General features: G+C 38.9%; 1 protein-coding gene across 2 annotated transcripts in view; it reads left to right on the top strand.

The window, feature by feature from the left end:
- The window catches only part of NAALADL2 (N-acetylated alpha-linked acidic dipeptidase like 2), a 690,507-nt gene that overhangs the window by 618,626 nt on the left and 52,514 nt on the right, over positions 1-19,367 (top strand). For both annotated transcript variants that reach the window (XM_028101069.2, XM_088019029.1), the window contains one exon: positions 18,273-18,366. In XM_028101069.2, the coding sequence (XP_027956870.2) occupies positions 18,273-18,366 (94 nt within the window). The remainder of the gene's footprint in view (positions 1-18,272; positions 18,367-19,367) is intronic.

Below are 19,367 nucleotides of genomic sequence, written 5' to 3'. Positions count from 1 at the left end.
AGTCAGAACTGTGTGTGTGTGTGTGTGTGTGTGTGCACGCGCGCATGCACGCATGCATGTGTGTGCGCATGTGTGATGGGATGAGGTCATGTTTGAGAATTTTTGTTTTAAAATGTTTCACAGATACCTCTGATACACATAGTCCAGGGACCAGACACTGGGATGTTCTGGTCAGCAGTACAAAGTCCAAAATCTTTCTAGTAACTTACCAGGCCCTTCACAGCCTTACTCCAAGCTACCTTGCTACAGTTACTGCGATCACTGCTTAATGTTTGCTGGTAGGATTTGATGGTGAGATTAAATGAAATCTGGCAGGGGGGCACCTGGGTGGCTCAGTCCGTTAAGTGTCCAACTCTTGATTTGACTCAGGTCATGATCTTAGGGTCCTGGGATTGAGCCCTGCCTCTGGCTCTGTGCTCAGCAGGGAGTTTGCTGGAGGATTTCTCTCCCTCAGCCCCACCCCCCACTCACAGGCACTTTCTCTCCGTCTGAAATAAATAAATAAATAAATCTTAAAAAAATAATAAACGAAATCTGGCAGGTTTGTTAGTAGGATTAAATAAAATCATGTATTCACAGTTCTAGTGAAAGGCACATAGTAGATTTTCAGTTCATACTTGCTCTTTTCCTGTATCCTTGGAACATGTGAAAACCATAAATTCACCATATCACCTCTTTATTGGACTAGTTTCTTTGTAAAGAGTAAGAAGACATATCATATAGTGGTGGATAGTAGGATAGTCCTGTTTTCTCTGAGGAACTAAAACATTGGGATCAAACAAATTTCAGAAAGCAAAGAAAGCAGGATTCCTGAAGTTTGTGGAAAGATTTCTTATTCTACTTTTCAGTCAGCAGCAGGTGTCAGGCTCTGCTAAGCCTTGGCCTTTCTACAACCCCCCCTTTTATTTATTTTTTTTTAAGATTTTATGTATTTATTTGACAGAGAGAGAGAGAAAGCACAAACAAGGGGAGCGGCAGGCAGAGGGAGAGGGAGAAGCAGGCTCCCTGCTGAGCAGAGAGCCCAATGTGGGGCTTGATCCCAGGACTCTGGGATCATGACCTGAGCCAAAAACAGACCCTTACCCAACTAAGCCACCCAAACACTCCAACCCTCCCCCTTTTAGAAGGGACTGCCCAGGGTGCAGCATCCATAGAAATGAGCTGTCTACAAAACGTGGAGTTTGTCATAGCAAACATGGCAATTGGTGAAAATCCAGTTCAGGTTCTAAAAAGGTGTCACATTAAGCTCTTTAGACAGCCCCAGAATTTTGTTATTAGACTGAGTCTCTCAATACTCTCATTGCCCCTCGATAACCAACCACGTTAGAAATTCAAGAGAATATTGTGACAAGGTTTTAGAGAGTAGGGTCTGACGGATAAGGAGACCAAGGCTCACAGAAGTGCAAGGACTAAATCTATATATTCTAAATTGAAGGCTGTTGTGGTTTCAACAACATGCATTCAGATATTATGATTTTTGGCAATGGGAACATGGAAACACAAATTACCAGTTGCTAAATGAAATGCCGAAATGAAAACCTTATCTTCACCTTTCTGGATCAGGCCTTGCTTTGGCCTTTTACATATAGAATAGCGTAAGTGTTTTACTAGGTTAATTTATTAATAATCACAGTAATCCTTGGAAATTTTTTGACTTGTTAAGACCTCTCAACATCCTTTTTCTCCTGTAATAAGGAACTCATTGACAAGGAAAGAGATCTCTTACAACATAGTTTACGTCTCCAACTTTTATTTTTCCTCTCTCCTTTGAAAGAATCCTTCTTCTATTCAAAACTAACTTACTCAGTGGTTGGAATGTGAACTTAAATTTGCCTGTTCATCTTGTGAAAAAGACTGCCCTCAAATCTCACCACCTCCCTCAACTGCATCCTTTTCCAGGGTCCAACAGAAGTAAAAATCTCCAAGAAGTATCCTTCAACTATTGCTGTCCTTAGTGACCACTCTTCTCCTACTAATTTGATCCCTTGGATGCACCATTCTATATACTCTTTTTGTTTTCCAACCTATAAACTCCTTAACTGTAAGAACTGCTTCTCATTTTTAGCATTTATCCCAGGAATCTTGAATTGTAGGTGCTTTACAAGCACTTATTCAAAATAAATATCTCTAAGATAAAATGTTCTAAAATTAATTATAAAATTAAGGACCATGTTATACTGGTTAACTGGTGAATGATAATATTAAAAAAAAATTCTGAATTTTTTGGTCTGTCTTGTTCTGTGGGACATCCTGGGATGTCTGAGAAGCAAGGAGTTATGAGTCCTCTGTGTCAGCAACATGCAAAGACAAATAGAGAACTTGTGGAAAATCTAGAGCTGGATAGTGTGCTCTGTTTGTGCAATTCCTTATTTACATGTATATTTCTGCATTCAACTGAACAATAGCATCTAGTTCAGAGAAAGTTGATGTAAGAAACTTGTCGTGAATATAATCACACATCAAAGAATCTAAAGCCGTTGTGTTTCTTTTACTATTTTTAAATTTTCAACTCTCACTCTGTAGGATGCAGTCTAAAAAAACAGTTATTGCATTAACAGCCAGAAAAGAAATTGCATTAACAATATAAATGCCTACAGTAAGGGTCACATATAGTTTGGCCATTATTCAAAGTATCTCTAGGTAGAAGCAGCCAAGTTCAAAAAAACAATGTTTATTTTTTTTTCATTCTCATTTCTCTAGCCCCCCATTGCCCTTGGATTGCCTCCATAGTATAGAAACATGGTGTCATTATTTTTCTATGTTAGTATTTTTGTAAAAAATGGAACAATATTCTGAAAATATTTTTAGAGAAACAAAATTTTATCAGTTGTCCAAACTTAGAGTAGAACAGAGGTTTAATTTATTTTTTGTTGGTTTTTCAACTGAGACATAGGGAAATAATTATATTAACAATTTATATTAAAGTGCTAATATTGATCTACCAACTAAATAATTGACTTAATGTGTATTGACTCCATTATCACCAAAGTATCCTTTGTTTAATGATTGGGTGTTAGGAATAAATGTTATCTTTATCCTTTAGTAAAGCACTGTTTTATTAAATTCTTAAAGAGCAGACTGAAACCACATTATTTTGCATGTACAGAAATCCAGCATTATGATCTGAAAATGCAGTCTCTAAAAACAAGCTATAAATAGGAAATCACTGGCCTCTTCTGTCTTACTGCATTATGTATATTTGATGTGTTTTCTTTAACATTATTACAAACTCTGCTTAATCAATTCTCTAATCTTTCTCTCCATGAATAATTACTTTGGATAATTTACCGAGTACATGATTGAATAAATGCACAATTACCCTTTTAAAAATAAACAACCCCTACCCTTTTTGCCATATCAGAGCTGTAGTGGTTTCTGCAACAGAGAACATCGTTTTTGTTCTGCTAGTGATATGGGGGCAGTTAGGGGGAGCTGTGTCTACTCGAAGATACACATTTTCCTTTAGAAGAAACCAGCATGAAATAGATGTAAGATAAATAATAAAACCCATTTTTGACATTTTAATTTTATTGTTGTCTAAAGATACATAAAATCCAACGAAGCAACCTTGTGTAAACTGAGGTAAGGGCATATGCTTTGTACCAAATCTGTTTCTGATTTTTTTCTTGTATGACATACACCCTAGCCCAGGGACTTCCCCAGAGAAGGAATTTCCTCAAGGAAGCTTTCCTGATCCCCTCAGATTCAGAGGACTCTGGTATACCCTCTCACAGCACCCTCATTTAAATATTTAATAATTGTAGTCAATATCTGTTTCCTCTCATATGAAAAGCCTGGAAATCCCCAGTACTCCACACAGTCTCTGACATACAGCCAGTGCCCTCTAAATATGTATTTTATACTAGAAATGCCCTGAAGCAGTATGACTATGCATGGATAGGTGATCACCATTTGGTAAGCATTCATGTTAGTTTTTAAGTATTTTCCCCAAACCTTGTTCAAAGAACCTAAGAGCGGAGTAATGATAACCTATGGTCTACTAAGATAGATAAATGCCAATCATTGTGCATACCAGCTGACCCTCCTATTTTATTAGCCTCACTTTTCCAGATGTACTTTAGATCTATTTAAACAATTCTGCTTATTGTAAGGAAAATGATAAAAATACTTTATATACTCAGGGCATTTTAGAGATTTTTTTTTTTGCTTCATAAATCTCTACATCCATTTTTTTAGTCTGAGTATACAAATTATAATTTCCGATAGGGCCACGTGCTATCTTGATATTAAACGTGCCTGATAGGTGTAATCAGCCCTTAATTATTCCTGAGAATCATATGGGCAGATTTGGTCATTGCTGTCTCCGTGACCACTGGTATTCTGATTTGTTAAAATTAAGAAAGGGATTGGAAATGAAAGAAAAAGATGTGATTTAGTATAAGAGTCCAGATTCTGCAACAGGAATGCCCAGCCCCAAGTCTCAGAATAGCATGTAATACCTAAGTGGCTCTGGGATGGTGACTTCACTGAGCAGTACTTCTGTTTTCTCATCTGAAAAATAAAATAAGTCTATTGTCAGAATTAAATGGATTAATTCTTGGAAAGAATTTAGAGTAATGCCTGATAATATGGCAAGAGCTCATAAATGTTAGTTGCTATTGCAGTTATTATTATTGTTAACATTGTGCTGAAATTAGTGAAATATAATATACTTAATTTTTACTTTGTCAATGAGCATATATGTAGTTCAATGCAAATTACTACCGGACATGATATAAAAGAAAAGTTGGCATCTTAAAGTGTCTTTCTCCAGTGTGCTAAGAAATACTAACTGGGTTTTTTTCTCTAAGAACAATATGACTAGCAGAAGATACAACTGTATTACAAAGTCAAAATTATGACTACATGTACTAAAAAAGAATTACCAATTACCAAAAACTACCAGTAAACTAACTTTATTTCCAAATTAATCTGGATATATATACACACATATACATATATATGTATATGTATATATATTTTTTTTTCTGCTACAATTTAATAACAGATGGGTGATGACACTCACTGAAAAGGGAAAATTATCTTAACATTGAAAAAAATTTATGGGCGCTTGGGTGGCTCAGTCAGTTAGGCATCTGCCTTTGGCTCAGATCATCTCAGGGTCCTGGGATGGAGCCCAGCGTCGGGCTCCCTGCTCAGTGGGGAGTCTGCTTCTCCCTCTCCCACTGCTGCCCCTCCCCCCCCCCGCTCTTGCTCTCTCTCTCTCTCTGTCTCTCAAATAAATAAATAAAATTTACAAAAAAAAAAAAAAACAACTTATAGCAGTTACTTTTGTAGTCTAGGCATAGAAAGGAAGCATTCTATTTTAGCCACAGATCTCCATCTCTTTGCCTGTGGTTTTCTTGTGCCATGGAGAGCTGCCAGTGTACAATAGTCCAGAAGAGTTAAAGATTTAATACCTCTATGAAGCAACCTTAGAAAGTTCCGAGGGACCTATTTTATTTTGACTTTTGGGTTGTTCCCAGCAGGATTAAGTTCCAGTCACACACAGTGACTGCTGACTTGACAAAATGCCTTGTATTGGCTGTCTTCTCTGTCTCGCCTCTCCTCATGCTGCTACCCTCTCCTCTCAGTAAAACACTTGCACTCAGATTTTGTCTCATGGTCCATTTCTGAGGGAACCCAAAGTAAGGTTCATGGTAAACTCCTGGTTAGTGTGGTTGGAGTTGAGGTTGAGTACACAGAGAGGAGATGGGACTGACAGCAGGAGCATAGGCTGGAAAGGAGGATTAGTATCCGGAAGCTGGTATTGCTAGCCAATTAGTTTCTTGCCAGCAGAGGTTGTCTTCTTAGTTCTTTAATGGCCTGGCATTCACGGGCGGTTAGTGTGTATTTATAAAAAAATAAACTTAATCAGTTAGAGGATAGATTGAGAGCCCATCTATTTAATAATCAAATTAAATTACTGAGGAGACATACCCTGTTTATGCTTCCTTTTCTTTATTCCATAGCTCCTCAATTTCCCATCATGGGCCCAAGGGATGCAGAGAGTTTTTGCAGAATCTGTCAGCTGCATCAGCTCTGCAGTGAAAGCACAGGCTAGCCCCCAAACTAGGTGTCCCAGAATTTGTGCTCAGCCCTTGGTAGCTGTAGGGGGCGTGGTGATAACCGTAACAGAATTTTCTCAGATGCCGTCGAGAAAAAAGCTTTCTCTCCTCCAGTGGTGTATCTATGGGCATCCCACTGCACAACCATGCTGGGTTCCCAAGTCTACCACCGTTTGCTTAATGCAGGTCTTTAAGTTCACCCATAATTTCCCTGCACTAGGCCTATGGCCCTGATAGGATCGGTCACAGGGAATTCCTAATAAAGGCCTCTAGTTTTAGGAACCAAATATCCCATTTATTTTTCTTGGTTAAAAATACTTCTCCTCCTTAAAATGAATTTCCTTCCCAGTAGCTTTTGGAATTCCGCAATGATTTTTTTGAAATCCTTTGCTACCAGGCAACTTCATTTAAGATGACCTCAGTTCATCAAACTATTGTAATGTCTTTGAAATCTTAAGAAGGAAAAGGTGGGATTTTGAACTCTTTCTTTCCTGGAAGCTTAGGAATTCCATAGCAATTTTCCTATCTCTGTCTCCCCCTACTTTGGAGCTTCACAAATGTATGTGCAGAACAGTGGGCGCAGGTCTCTGGCAATGCCTCCTAAACGTCATATACAAACCTCTCCACAGAAGCCGCCCTTGAACCACCCTTTGACAACCACTGGAGCTCCCTTCCAAGGTGACTGGGTGTCTTCACTTTCACATGCCAACTCTTAACAGGGCTGTCTCCGTTAGCACCAAGGGAACAGTGGTGGCATTTAAGTTCTGTGCCCTGGTTTCTGTGATATAAGTTTGGTCTGAAGTGATATGCTTTGATAGTTGTGGGTGACATATATAAGTCCTTGATTTTCTAAGACAGTTTTACTTTCAAGTAATTTTTTTTCTGTAAATAGACTTGTCAGATCATAGGTTTTTGAGTTGACTGTTGCCTACCATCTGTTTTCTTAGCTAAAGAAATCAGTAGAAAGGAGGTGACATAGACAGGTGTTTTTGAGGGGTGCATAAGAATATATTTTGCATAAACAACTGCACAGCTCTGGCTGTAATGTGGAGAAAGGGTTAGAAGCAGATATTTAGATCAGTTAGGGAGTTTGTGGAATATTTCAAATGATGGGTAATGAGAATCTTAATACTGAATTTTAGCCATGTTAGGGGTATATAGATTTTGCGTGCTAATATTGTGTAGTGCCATTTACTTTCTCCCTTTCTCAAGAAAGTAGGCTGGGTAAGTCAGGAGTTCATCCTTGCTTTTTTTTTTTCCTCTGCTGACATCACAATTTTGGAAAGCAATCCTGAGGACTGGAAAGCTGCTTCTTGCTCTGCTCACCTCCAGGGACATCGAGCCTCCTTGTCCATTGCTGGCTGCCCTGAGGTTTGTTATCCACAGGGCGTTTGTTGCTAAATTGGGGGTTTTCTACTATAAAGTGGCATAAATCAGAGTCAGGTCGCTTTAGGAGGAACCTAACAGCCCAAAGGGCACCATACACCCCAGAATCGTGTTATGAAGACTTTCACTAGACCATAATTTATTAGCTAATGCTTCTGCCCTGAAAGTTAAGGGAACAGGGAAAGACTCCCTATAGATCACAGAATCATGGCCATATGTCTTGGTTGAGTTTTAGGGTTTTCTGACCCTTTCATCCCATACCCCACACTCCCCACTAACCAAAAACTCCACTCCGGTCGCACTGGTGTCTTCATGTTTCTCTAACAGTCTGCACTGCTTTCTGCCTTCAGGTTTTTGCTCATTTTATTCCCTCATCTGGAATATCTTTCCCCCTTGAGCCCAAAATATGTACATGTGGCAGAATCCCATGGTATGTTTAAAGTGGAAGAGAAGATGGTGCTTTCTAGGAAACAAAAGATTCACGTTTACGAAATTTTCTGCTATTAACTTCCTTTTCCAATTGTGTGAAAGTGATATGACTTATCTCTCTCAGGGAGGTAAGTCATAAGGGGAGAAACTGTCTTATATTTCTCTTTTCTCCCAGTTTCACAGTGACGATAAAAACTCAGTAGATACTAGATAGAGGGTTCATGATTCATCTACTATTTGTCCTATTATGTCACACCATGCCATAGCATCCCAGTCTCTCTCAATTTCTTCCTCACACTAACCTATAAAGTAGGTGTTATAATTATCTCACAGCACTACCTTCTAGAATGGGGCTAGATTGCACTGTAAGTCTGATTGAGGACATAAAAGCAATCCCACAATGGTAGTTGAACTTACAGCTTAGGTATGAGGCATAAGCTATGGTTGCTTTAATTTGGAATAATAAAAATGGAGCAAATCACATGTTTACTGAGTGTCTCTGCCTATAAGTAAAAAAAAAAAATACATTATAGAACTATGGGAATGGTATTGCTTTAATAAATCTGTTTTTGTCCAAATCTATTTTTAATGAATTAAATAAATTCATTCAAAGCAATCATTACAGACACAGTCATCACGCTTGCCAACGAGATATAATTGACGGGGGGGACGTGTTCCTACTGTAGATATTCACAATTTTGTAAATAAGTATCTTTTTTTTCTCTCTAGAAGGGTAAGAAAAAGATTTTTGGCAAAATCAAAGATTATAAAAATACCTCCCTGCACGGTAATAAAGCAACATATTATTACAAAGTTTAACCAAAAATTACATGTGCATGTTTGTATGTATATTTTCTTGTATTAAGTTTCTAAACACCCTCTTCTAAACCTTTAAGTACAACTAAAACTATTTTAGGTTGAAAAAAGAGAAACTTTTATATGGCAAAAGATAATTTGCCTTTATTACCCTTAAAATCTAGAAGAAGGCTGTATTAGTAATTATTATCTTTCAATAATATAATCTTGCCTAATACCAATGAAACCAACTCCAGAAATACCCACATTACCTAGTGAGAGAGGAAAGCCTTTGCAGTGTGGATTCGTTAACTGATTTTTCAATATAATAATCCTTTTATTTTTTGGACACTTTTACTTCTTTAAATAATTTTGTTGTCGTTGTTGTCGTTCTAATGCATTCTTCCTTTATCCTCTGCTCAGGGGTAGGATGGTCTGGGAAGAGTAAAAGGACACAGGTCTTGAGGCAGATTGTGTGCTTATAAAGTTATTATAATGGAATTTCAGATAGCTCAGGGGTGTGATGTCATCAAGATGGCAGGGCAGAAGATCTGGGCCTCCATCTTCCCACAAAGAACAACTGGACAGCTGCCCAAGAATGGAAATAGCTCTGGGGGATCTCAGAAGTCCACCTAAGAAGTTTCAGCAAAATAGCAGAGCAGAATAACCTGCGAGTAAGCCCAGGAAAAGGGTAGGAAGAACAGCTTCATGTTGCCTGCATCACCCTGTCCCCCAGGTCGGCACTGCTCAGTGCCTGGAGAGAACTTCCTAGCCAGAAAGAACTCTCCCTGCAGGCACAAAGAGCGCAGAATGAGTGATCAGATGCCCTAACCTTTTGGAATTACACAAAGGATCTGGCCCTGACTCCTATCGCTGGCCTGCACGTCTGTGTACCAGCAACTAGTCCCTGTGAAGACCTGCACGTGCACCCAGCTGGTTCCAGTTTCCGTAACCAGCCTTTACTGTGTGTGCACCTATGGCTAGCCTCTGCAGCCACACGAGTGCACGGTGGCAGCCAAACCCCCCACAGCTGTGTGTGTGCCCGAAGCCAGTCCTGCCCCCTGTCAAGGGCCCGTAGGGCTGCCGGCACTTGCAAACAGCCCCTGTAGCCCACACCTGCTGCCACTCCAGTTCCCAGGCCCTCCAAAGTGCCTGGGCCTGCAACTAGCCTCTGCAGCCACCTGGGTACAGGCTAACTGCCCACGGCCTGCAGCTGCTTATGCACCACAGTTGGCCCCAGCCCCTGCTGCTGGCCAGGGCTTTTGCCAATGTGTGTGTGCCTGCAGCTGGCCCCTGTCACCATGCAGGCACCTGCAGCCAGCTCCATAGCCACGTATGTGCACACCACCGGTCCAGCCACCACTGCCACAAGCCCTGTTGCCTTTCCTCTGAGAAACTCAACAGCCATTCCAGCCAGTCGGGGCCCCACACAGCTCTTGCTGTCAAGGATCATACAATTGTCGATGTCATGCACCTCAGCTGCCTAAGCCAATGAGATACTTTGCCACCTTAAATCTCCACATATTTGTGAATTTTAGTTTTCATCTTGCCATCGTGATCAGAAAAGATGCTGGTTATGATTTTCATCCTCTTAAATTAAGACTTTTTGGGGGGTCTGACACCTGCTCTATCTTGGGAGACTGTTTCATGTGCCCTTGAGAAGGTGTATTTGGCTGCTGTTGGATGGAATGTTCTGTAAATGTCTGTGAGGTCCATCTGGTCAAACGTCTAGCTTAAGTCCAATGTTTCCTTATGGATTTTATGCTTGGATGATCTATCCATTGCTGAAAGGAACATTAAAGCCCCCTACGGTTATTGTCTCGCTCTTTTCTTGCTTCAGGTCTGTTAATATTTACTTTATATATTTAGGTGCTTTTATGTTGAGTGCCTAAATATTTACAAATTTTGTATCCTCTTGTTGGTGTCTCCTTTACCATTGTATCATGATCTTCTTTGTTTCCTATTCCTTCTCTTTCTTACGTGAGGTAAGCTGCCCCTGCTTTCTTTGGGTTTCTGTTTACATGGAACTTACTATTTTTCCCTCCATTCACTTTCAGTCTGAGTGTGTCGCTAAAGCTGCAGTGACTGTCTTGTGGACGGTATATAGCTGGGTCTTGTATTTTTATCCATTCAGCCACTCTGTATCTTTTCCTTGGAAAATTTAGTCCATTGACATTTAAAGTAATTATTGACAGGTGTAGACTTACTATTGCCATTTGTTAATTGTTTTCTGGCTGTTTTAGAATTCTTTCATTTCTTTCTTCTCTTGCTCTCTTTCTTTGTGATTTAATGATTTTCTGTAGTGGTATACTTCAATTGCTATCTTTATTTTTGTATATCTATTATTTTCTGTTGTTGTTACCATGAGACTGATATAAAGCATCTTATATTTACAATAGTCTATTTTAAGCTGATAACAACTTAAATTCAAATGCACACTAAAACTTGTTATTTTTACCTTCCCACTCCCCCCATGTGTTATGTTTTTGATGCCACAATTTATATCATTACCTTGTATAGCCATTAAAAACTTACATTAAAAACTTACATAGTTATTTTTAATATTTTTGATTTATGTGATTTATCCACCACCATTAAATATTAGACTATTCTGGATTTAACTATATATTTGTCTTTATTGGCAAAATTTATCTTTCCATGTTTTCCCATTACTCATTATCATCCTTTTGTTTCAGATTGAGGAGTTCCTTTTAACACTTCTTGTAAGACTGGTCTAGTGGGCGTGAACTTCTTCAGCTTTTTGCTTGTCTGAAAAACTGTATCTCTCCTTCAATTCTGAAGGACAAATTTGCTGGGCAGGGTAGTCTTGGTTGGCTTTTTTTTTTTTCTTTCTTTTAGCACTTTGGATATATTATCCCAGTCTCTCCTGGCCTGAAAAATTTCTCCAGAAAAATCTACTGATAGTCTTATGGAGGTTCTCTTATATGGAACAAGTTGTTTTTCATTTTGCTTCTTTTAAGATTCTCTCCTTGTTTGTAACTTCTGACAGCTTAATTATAATGTGTTTTGGTGTGGTTCTTTTTGGATTCATCTTATTTGGATCTTACAAATTAGGGAAGTTTTCAGCCATTATTTCTCTTTTTTAAAAAGATTTATTTATTTTAGAAAGAGAAAGAGAGTGCATGCACACAAGTGTGAGTTGGGGGGAGGGACAGAGGGAGAGAGAAAATCTCAAGCAGACTCCCCATTGAATCCGGAGCCTAACTTGGGGCCATCCAGAGTTCAATCCCACGACCCTGAGATCATGACCTGAGCCCAAATCAAGAGTTGGATGCTTAACTGACTGAGCCACCCAGGTGTCCTACCCATAATTTCTTTAACTAAGCTTTCTAAAATACTTATGATTTCACTCATATGTGGTATCTAAGAAATAAAACAAATGAAAAAGCAAACAAAAAGCAGAATCATAAATACAGAGAACAAGCTGATGGTTGCCAGAGGGAAGGGGGTTGGGGGAATGGACAAAATGGGTGAACTGGAGTGGGAGATATGGGCTTCCGGTTATGGACTGAATAAGTCATAGGAATAAAAAGCACAGCATAGGGAATATAGTCAAGATATTCTATTAGTGTTGTATGGTGTCAGATGGTAGCTACACTTGTGAACATAGCATAAGGTATAGAGTTGTTCAGTAACTATGTTGTACACCTGAAACTAATGTAACATTGTGTGTCAAATATACTCAAATTAAAAAAAAAAAAATGGTTTTAAAGCTTTCTGTCCCTTTCTCTTTCTTTTTCTTAAAGATTTTATTTATTTATTTGACAGAGAGAGACACAGTGAGAGAGGGAACACAAGCAGGGGGAGTGGGAGAGGGAGAAGCAGGCTTCCCACAGAGCACGGAGCCTGATGGAGGGCTCGATCCCAGGACCCTGGGACCATGAACTGAGCTGAAGGCAGACGCTTAATGACTGAGCCACCCAGGTGCCCCAGGCCCTTTCTCTTTCTTTTCTCCTTCTGGGACCTCTAGAATGTGAATATTGAACTGTTTGATGGTATCCCATATGTCTCTTAAGTTGCCTTCACTCTATTTTATTTTTTTTTCTATTTGTTCTTCTGATCGGATGAATTCATATCTTTGAGTTTGCTGATCCTTTCTTCTGCTTGATCTGGTCTTCTATTGAAATCGTCTACTGAATTTTCCAGTTAGTTATTGTATTCTTCAGTTCTATGATTTGTTTGGTACTTTTAAAATATTTTCTTTATCTTTATTGAAATTCTCATTTTGCTCATGCATTGTTCTTCTTATATTGGTAGGCAAATTCATTATTTTGAACTCTTTATCAGGTAAATCACTTACCTCCATTTCCTTAAGATCTGTTTCTGGAGTTTTATCTTATTCTTTTGTTTGGAACATATATCTCTATTCTTCACTTTTCCTTACCATCTGTGTTGGTTTCTGTGCACTAGATAAAGAACTGCCATTCCTATTCTTGATGGAATTGGCTTGTGTAGGAGACAAACTGTACTATGCAGCCTGGCTCTAGCTCTTGGTTTTCTCTTAAACTTTTGTGATTTGGCTTACAGTAGTTGAGGGTGTGCCAAGACCTGTTAGTGTCCCAAAGGGGAGACTCTCAGTCAGCAACTATATGCGTGCTGATTGTAAGCAAGATCCTCAGGCAGAAGCTTTTTAAGTATGCAAATAAACCTCTTTCAGGGAAAGACTAGGAGACAGGCATTTCTATTGGCTTCTTTTTTTTTTAAAGATTTTATTTATTTATTTGAGAGAGAAAGTGAGAGCACAAGCAGGGGGAGTAGCAGAGGGAGAGGGAGAAGCAGGCTCCCCTCTGAGCAGGGAGACAGACGTGGGGCTCGATCCTAGGACTCTGGGATCATGACCTGAGCTGAAGGCAGATGCTTAACTGACTGAGCCACCCAGACACCCCTTCTATTGACTTCTTAAGTGCTGAGCCCTAAAGGGATAACCAGTTAAGAAATATTTCTTTGTTTGCTACAGTCCTGTGAAACTTGAGAATGCAAGCTCCACTGGTCTCCATAGCCAGGATATCAAGGGGTGTGTCCCCTGGGTGGAGCTGCAAAAGCTGGGGTGCCAAATATGTATATAAACTCCTTCCAGGAGGATATTGGTGGTTTGGAGCAGGCTATAGGGAGAATGCTAAGACCATGCCTATTGGCTTCCCAGTTTTCCAGGGAAGATCACAATCTGTTCCTAGATGTGTGTTGTATTAAGCACCTAACCCTCAGGCAGCAGTTATAAAGAATGCAAATAGGCCTCTTTCAGAGAAAGACTGGGAAATTGGCATTTCTCTCTGCTCATTTTGCACTGAGCCCTGAGGGGTAGCTGATTAAGAAGTGTTTTGTTGTTGTTGTTGGTGGTGGTGGTGGTGGTGGTTGTAGTGGTGGTGGTGGTGGTGTTTACTACAGTTCTCTGGGAATTCAAACTCAAGAACTCAGGCCCCACTGGCCACCAGAGCCAAGCAATCAAGGGGTGCATCTTCTGGGTGGCAGCTACAAAACCTGGGCACCAGAGAGGTGCACAAGCTCCTTTTCAGGAGACACTGGTGACCTGGAGCAGGGCAGAGAGAGAAAGTGAGGGTGGTAAAGATGGAACCTGCCAGCCTCCTCATTCTCCAGAGAGAATTGCAGTTGGCCCCTAGATGTGTGTTAAGTTACAAGCCTGACTTTCAGGCCATAGCTTTTAAGATATGTAAATTGGCCTCTTTCAGGGGAAGACTGGGATATAGGCATTTTTTGCTTGCTACCACTTCACTGAGCCCAGGGGACTCACAAGTCCTCACAAGCCCCGTAAGAGCTGCTTCTTTGTTTGCTATAGTGTTGTAGGTCTTGTGGACACAAGTCTCGTTGGCTTTGGAGGCTAAGTGTTTTGGGAGCCTACCCCTCAGGCGGAAGTCTTAAAAGGTAGAGCACTCCATGTTGCACCCAAACCCTTTTCTCCTCAGGGAGAAAATGGGAGTTGTGAGTTTTCTCCCAATTGTATGTTGCTGTGATGTGGTAGTGTTTATGGTCAGAGTGTGTTCCAGTCTTTCTTACACATTTCAAAGTGGGGCTTTCCTTATTTGCCTGGTGTGTAGGAATCATTCAATTAGATTTTTTTTCCCAGAGGGATTTGTTTTGTGTGTAGCTATAGATTCGGTGTGTCCATGGGAGGAGGTAAGGTCCTATTTTACCATCTTTTACTGAAGCCCAGTAAGGCTTATACTTATACCTATATTTTTAACATAAAATTAATTCCCCCACTACCTGCCTCTAGGTTTGTCAAGATAAGATATTTAAGTGTAAAGCACTTTGAAAAGAGTGGGGCTTTATATAAATATAAGGGAAGGTTGCTTTGGCTTGCCTGAATAAGAGTGAATCCAGAGTAGATGAGAAGAGTATGAGTCTGGCTCATCTTTTCCTACTTCATGGCAAGACCTGTGCAAATCTCCCTCTTGCTTAGGAAGCTGCAAATAAAACCAACTTAGTCTAAGCATTCTATCATGGGCCAGGTGCCTTAGAAGTCCCAGTATTTGTTCTCAGGTTCTTTTTGAAAGAAATAGCAAGGTGGCTGGCTTATATATTCCAGTTGTTTGAGCTGCCAAATGACCCTTAAAACAAAACAAAACAACTTTCTCCAGCAGCACACAGTGAAGTTGCCTTTCACCTCCCTCCCCATTCTTTCATTTTAATCTCTTATAATGTGTGGTTTCCAGATTCCAAAACTGTAAACAAAACATGTCTGTTCTGTAGTTTCCATTATCCAGTGCAAATTGAAAAAAGAAACCATAATGTTTCTTAATCTTCTTTAAAAATTCCTTTTTACAAATAATTTATTTCCAGATATCAGCGTTTCTTACATGATTTGGATGTAGTGAGGTGGAATAGAGACAGAATTCATATCAACCTATTGCAGATAAGGCTTTTCCCCTGAAAAACAGCATAATCAGAGTAGGTAGCTTCCCAGGATATTTGTGATCATGATTCTGGGGATAATACTCTGCAAATAAACTGTAGGCATTGGGGAAAAAGTGGTTGCTACATCTGGGAGAAAAATATCTCAAATAAATAAAAGGAACACCAAAAGTGTTTCTTCTTCTTCTTTCTTTCTAAGAGATGTATTTTTTTCAAGCATTTAGAAGAAGATCAAATTGAACTGTATTTTTATCATGACTTAAATTGTGCAAACACCTGGGAATTATAACTTAAATAGTAAATGGAATTTGACTCTTGTTGCGTATGTAGATTTGAATATTTAACATCATATTTTCCTTGTAAGTTGTATCTTTTATGTGTTCTATAATGTCTCAAGCTAATTTCCCCTGTGTAGTTTCACAAGACAATATTTTCATTTACTAAAAACATTTCATAGTACATTAATAACATCAACACACTCACATTTCCCTGTGTGCCAGCCTCAGGGTTATTAGAGATGTAGGGACATTTGTTAAGCCTAGGTAAATATTAAATATCAGTTGAGAGAGAGGGAGAGTAACAGTGGCTTTTGCCGCCAGCCCTAAGTTCCTTTGAGATGTATATGAATGCATATGATTTGTTCAGTCTATAAAGCAGATGTTGGTTCAGCTGTAGTGCATATGTTTGTTTTCAAACACAGTTTTGGAGCATGGTGGTGGTGGGGATATGCATGCATGAAAATCCCAGGTATGAGTGTTGGGGATGCCATTAAAGTTTTTTTAACATTAATTTAAACGACCTCAAAGACATATAAATGATACTAGTTTTGATAGATTTGGGAAAGGTAATTAGAAATAGAGTAAAGCATTAAGGAAAATAGTAACTAAGATTTTAATGGAATTTTTCAGACTAAATTATATTTTATTTTATTTTTTTTCTAGTTCCCAGTGAAAACAACAGTTCATTTTATTTTTTTTAAGTTTTTATTTAAATTCCAGTTAGTTATGGGGCACCTGGGTGGCTCAGCTGGTTAAGCATCTGCCTTCAGCTCAGGTCATGATCTCAGGGTCCTGGGATCGAGCCGCACATCAGGCTTTCTGCTCAGCGGGGAGCCTGCTTCTCCCTCTCATGGTCCCTCTGTGCTCTCTCTCTCTCTGTCAAATAAATAAATCAAATCTTAAAAAAAAATAAAAATTAAAAATTAAAAAAATAAATTCCAGTTAGTTAACATATAGTATAATATTAGTTTCAGGCGTACAATTTAGTGATTCAGTACTTACATGTAATACCTGGTGCTCATCATAACAGGTGCACTCCTTAATCCCCATCACCATTTCACCCATCCCCCTGCCCACCTCCTGTCCGGTAACCATCTGTTCAGACTAAATTATATTTTAAATGAAATAAATTGATCATTAATTTTGTCTGGAGTTTTACTTCATCCCCTAACCAGATATTGATTTTCAATTATTTCTCTCTACTGTTTGTTTTATTGTGTGATATTCTGAACTGCTTTATAAAGAATTGTTTTAAAGTTTAAATATTACAACTTCTTCAACTAGGGTGCTATTTCTTAATATTTTAGCTTAAAAAAAGAAGAAAATGTTATATTCCTTTACACTATTTTGAGACATGAAAAATACACTGAATGTTTTTTCTTTCTTTATAAAAAAATAAAATTAAGGGTACCTAGATGGCTTAGTCGGTTAAGCATCTGCCTTCGGCTCCAGTCACGATCCTGGGGTCCTGGGATCCACGCCCAGCATGTAGGGCTCCCTGCTCAGCAGGGAGTCTGCTTCTCCCTCTCCCTCTGCCCCTCCCCTTGCTCTCTCTCTCTTCCAAATAAATAAATAATTTTTTTAAGTAGAAAGAGGGGTGTCTGGGTGGCTCAGTTGGTTAAGCATCTGCCTTTGGCTCAGGTCATGATCCCAGGGTCCTGGGATAGGAGCCTGTTGGGTTCTCTGCTTAGAGGGGAGCCTGCTTCTCCTTCTCCCTCTCTGTGCTCTCTCTCTCTCTCTCTCTGTCAAATAGATGAATAAATAGATAAATAAATAGATAAATAAAATCTTGGGAAAAAAAGTAAAAAGAAATTCAAAAGGCAAAGATATCTTATAAAAGTATATTTTACCCTCTATGTTTTTGCTACTGTGGTGAATTCTTAATCTCAGGAAACAAACTGAGAGTTGCTGGAGTGGTGGGGGGTAAGAGGGATGGGGTGGCTGGGTGATAGACATTGGGGAGGGTATGTGCTATGGTGAGCACTGTGAATTGTGTAAGACTGTTGAATCACAGACCTGCACCTCTGAAATAAATAATACATTACATGTTAAGAAAAAAAAAAAAGGAAGATAGTAGGAAAGCAAAACTGAAGGGGAGGAAATCCGAGGGGGAGACGAACCATGAGAGACTATGGACTCAGAGAACAACTGAGGGTTCTAGAGGGGAGGGGGGTGGGGGATGGGTTAGCCTGGTGATGGGTATTAAAGAGGGCACGTTCTGCATGGAGCACTGGGTGTTATACGCAAACAATGAATCATGGAACACTCCATCAAAAACTAATGATGTAATGTGTGGTGATTAACAATATAATAAAATTAAATTAAAAAAAAGAATGTATGAAATAATGAAAAAACAAACAAATCGGAAACCCTTAATACTGAATGCTAGCATCTTTTGTGTTGTTGTTTTTTGTTTTTCTTTCAGCTCTCAGGAGAAGTGATTTTGCAAATTGCCAATGAACCAGTTCTGCCCTTCAATGCTCTCGATGTAGCTTTAGAAGTTCAAAACAGTCTTAAAGGTAAAGGTAATTTTTCTTTGAATTACAGTAATTTCAGCAAATGAAAGATTGTTCAACTAATATTTAACAAGCAATGCATAAAAGCGTATGCTATCTTATTGGCTATGGCAATACAGTGACTCCCTTCCTGGAGAGGATTATCATGAAAGGGGCTTAGAAGAAATTTGACTGCCATGTCAACAGGAACGAGGTGTATTTATGTGTGAGCACAAAACAAAATATCAGATTATAAAGGATGTTTCTCCTACTTCCCTTTATCAGAGAGATTTATAATTTCAAACTTTTGTTATCATTTATAGGTTCCACATGGAAAAATATAGTTCAGGTATTTTTCAAAATAAATAAATAAGGAAGTAGGTAAGTAAGTTTGTAGCTAACATTCAGTCAATTCAAACAAGATTGACCCAGAAGTTTCTCCTTTGGGATTGATTTCTGAGGGATGGGCCCCATGCCATATCACTGAAGTGTTGGCTGATCCTAGATTAAGGGTGACAAGAAGAGAATTATTTCCATAGTTTCTATTTCAATCCCTTCATGTTTAAATACATCTTTTTCTGTAGAATTCTAATACCACCCTAATAGTTACCTTCATTTCCCTTTTATCTACATACAAAGCTTTCAACTAAACTTATAATTTGTCTTCATTAGCCAAATACAAAAGGCAGTATTGTAATTAAAGAATGTACCCTCCTCCTCTTTGAGTCACGCATCGTATTGTCAGATTTCTAATATGTGATTTGTAGACATTACTTCTCAATACAAAAGTCAATATTTTAACTATAGTACAGTAATCCTTAAAAAAATGATTATTCTTTTTTTGGGGGGGTGAATTATTCTTAGCCAAATATTTCCAGTATCTGAAAGTTTAATTTTTTTTTTTTCAATCTTGACTAAGCATTGCTTCTTAACCTGGAGAATACTATAGCACAATTTTCTCCCCTCAATGATTCCTATTTTATTGGCTGTAAAATCATAACCCTGAAAGCATTTGAGCTGTTTAG

Source organism: Eumetopias jubatus, unplaced genomic scaffold, assembly GCF_037043125.1.
Source record: "Eumetopias jubatus isolate StellerSeaLion01/CBP00866 unplaced genomic scaffold, mEumJub1_p1.0 scaffold_1, whole genome shotgun sequence".
Lineage (NCBI taxonomy): Eukaryota > Metazoa > Chordata > Mammalia > Carnivora > Otariidae > Eumetopias > Eumetopias jubatus.
This window is presented reverse-complemented; position numbering and strand designations above follow the sequence as displayed.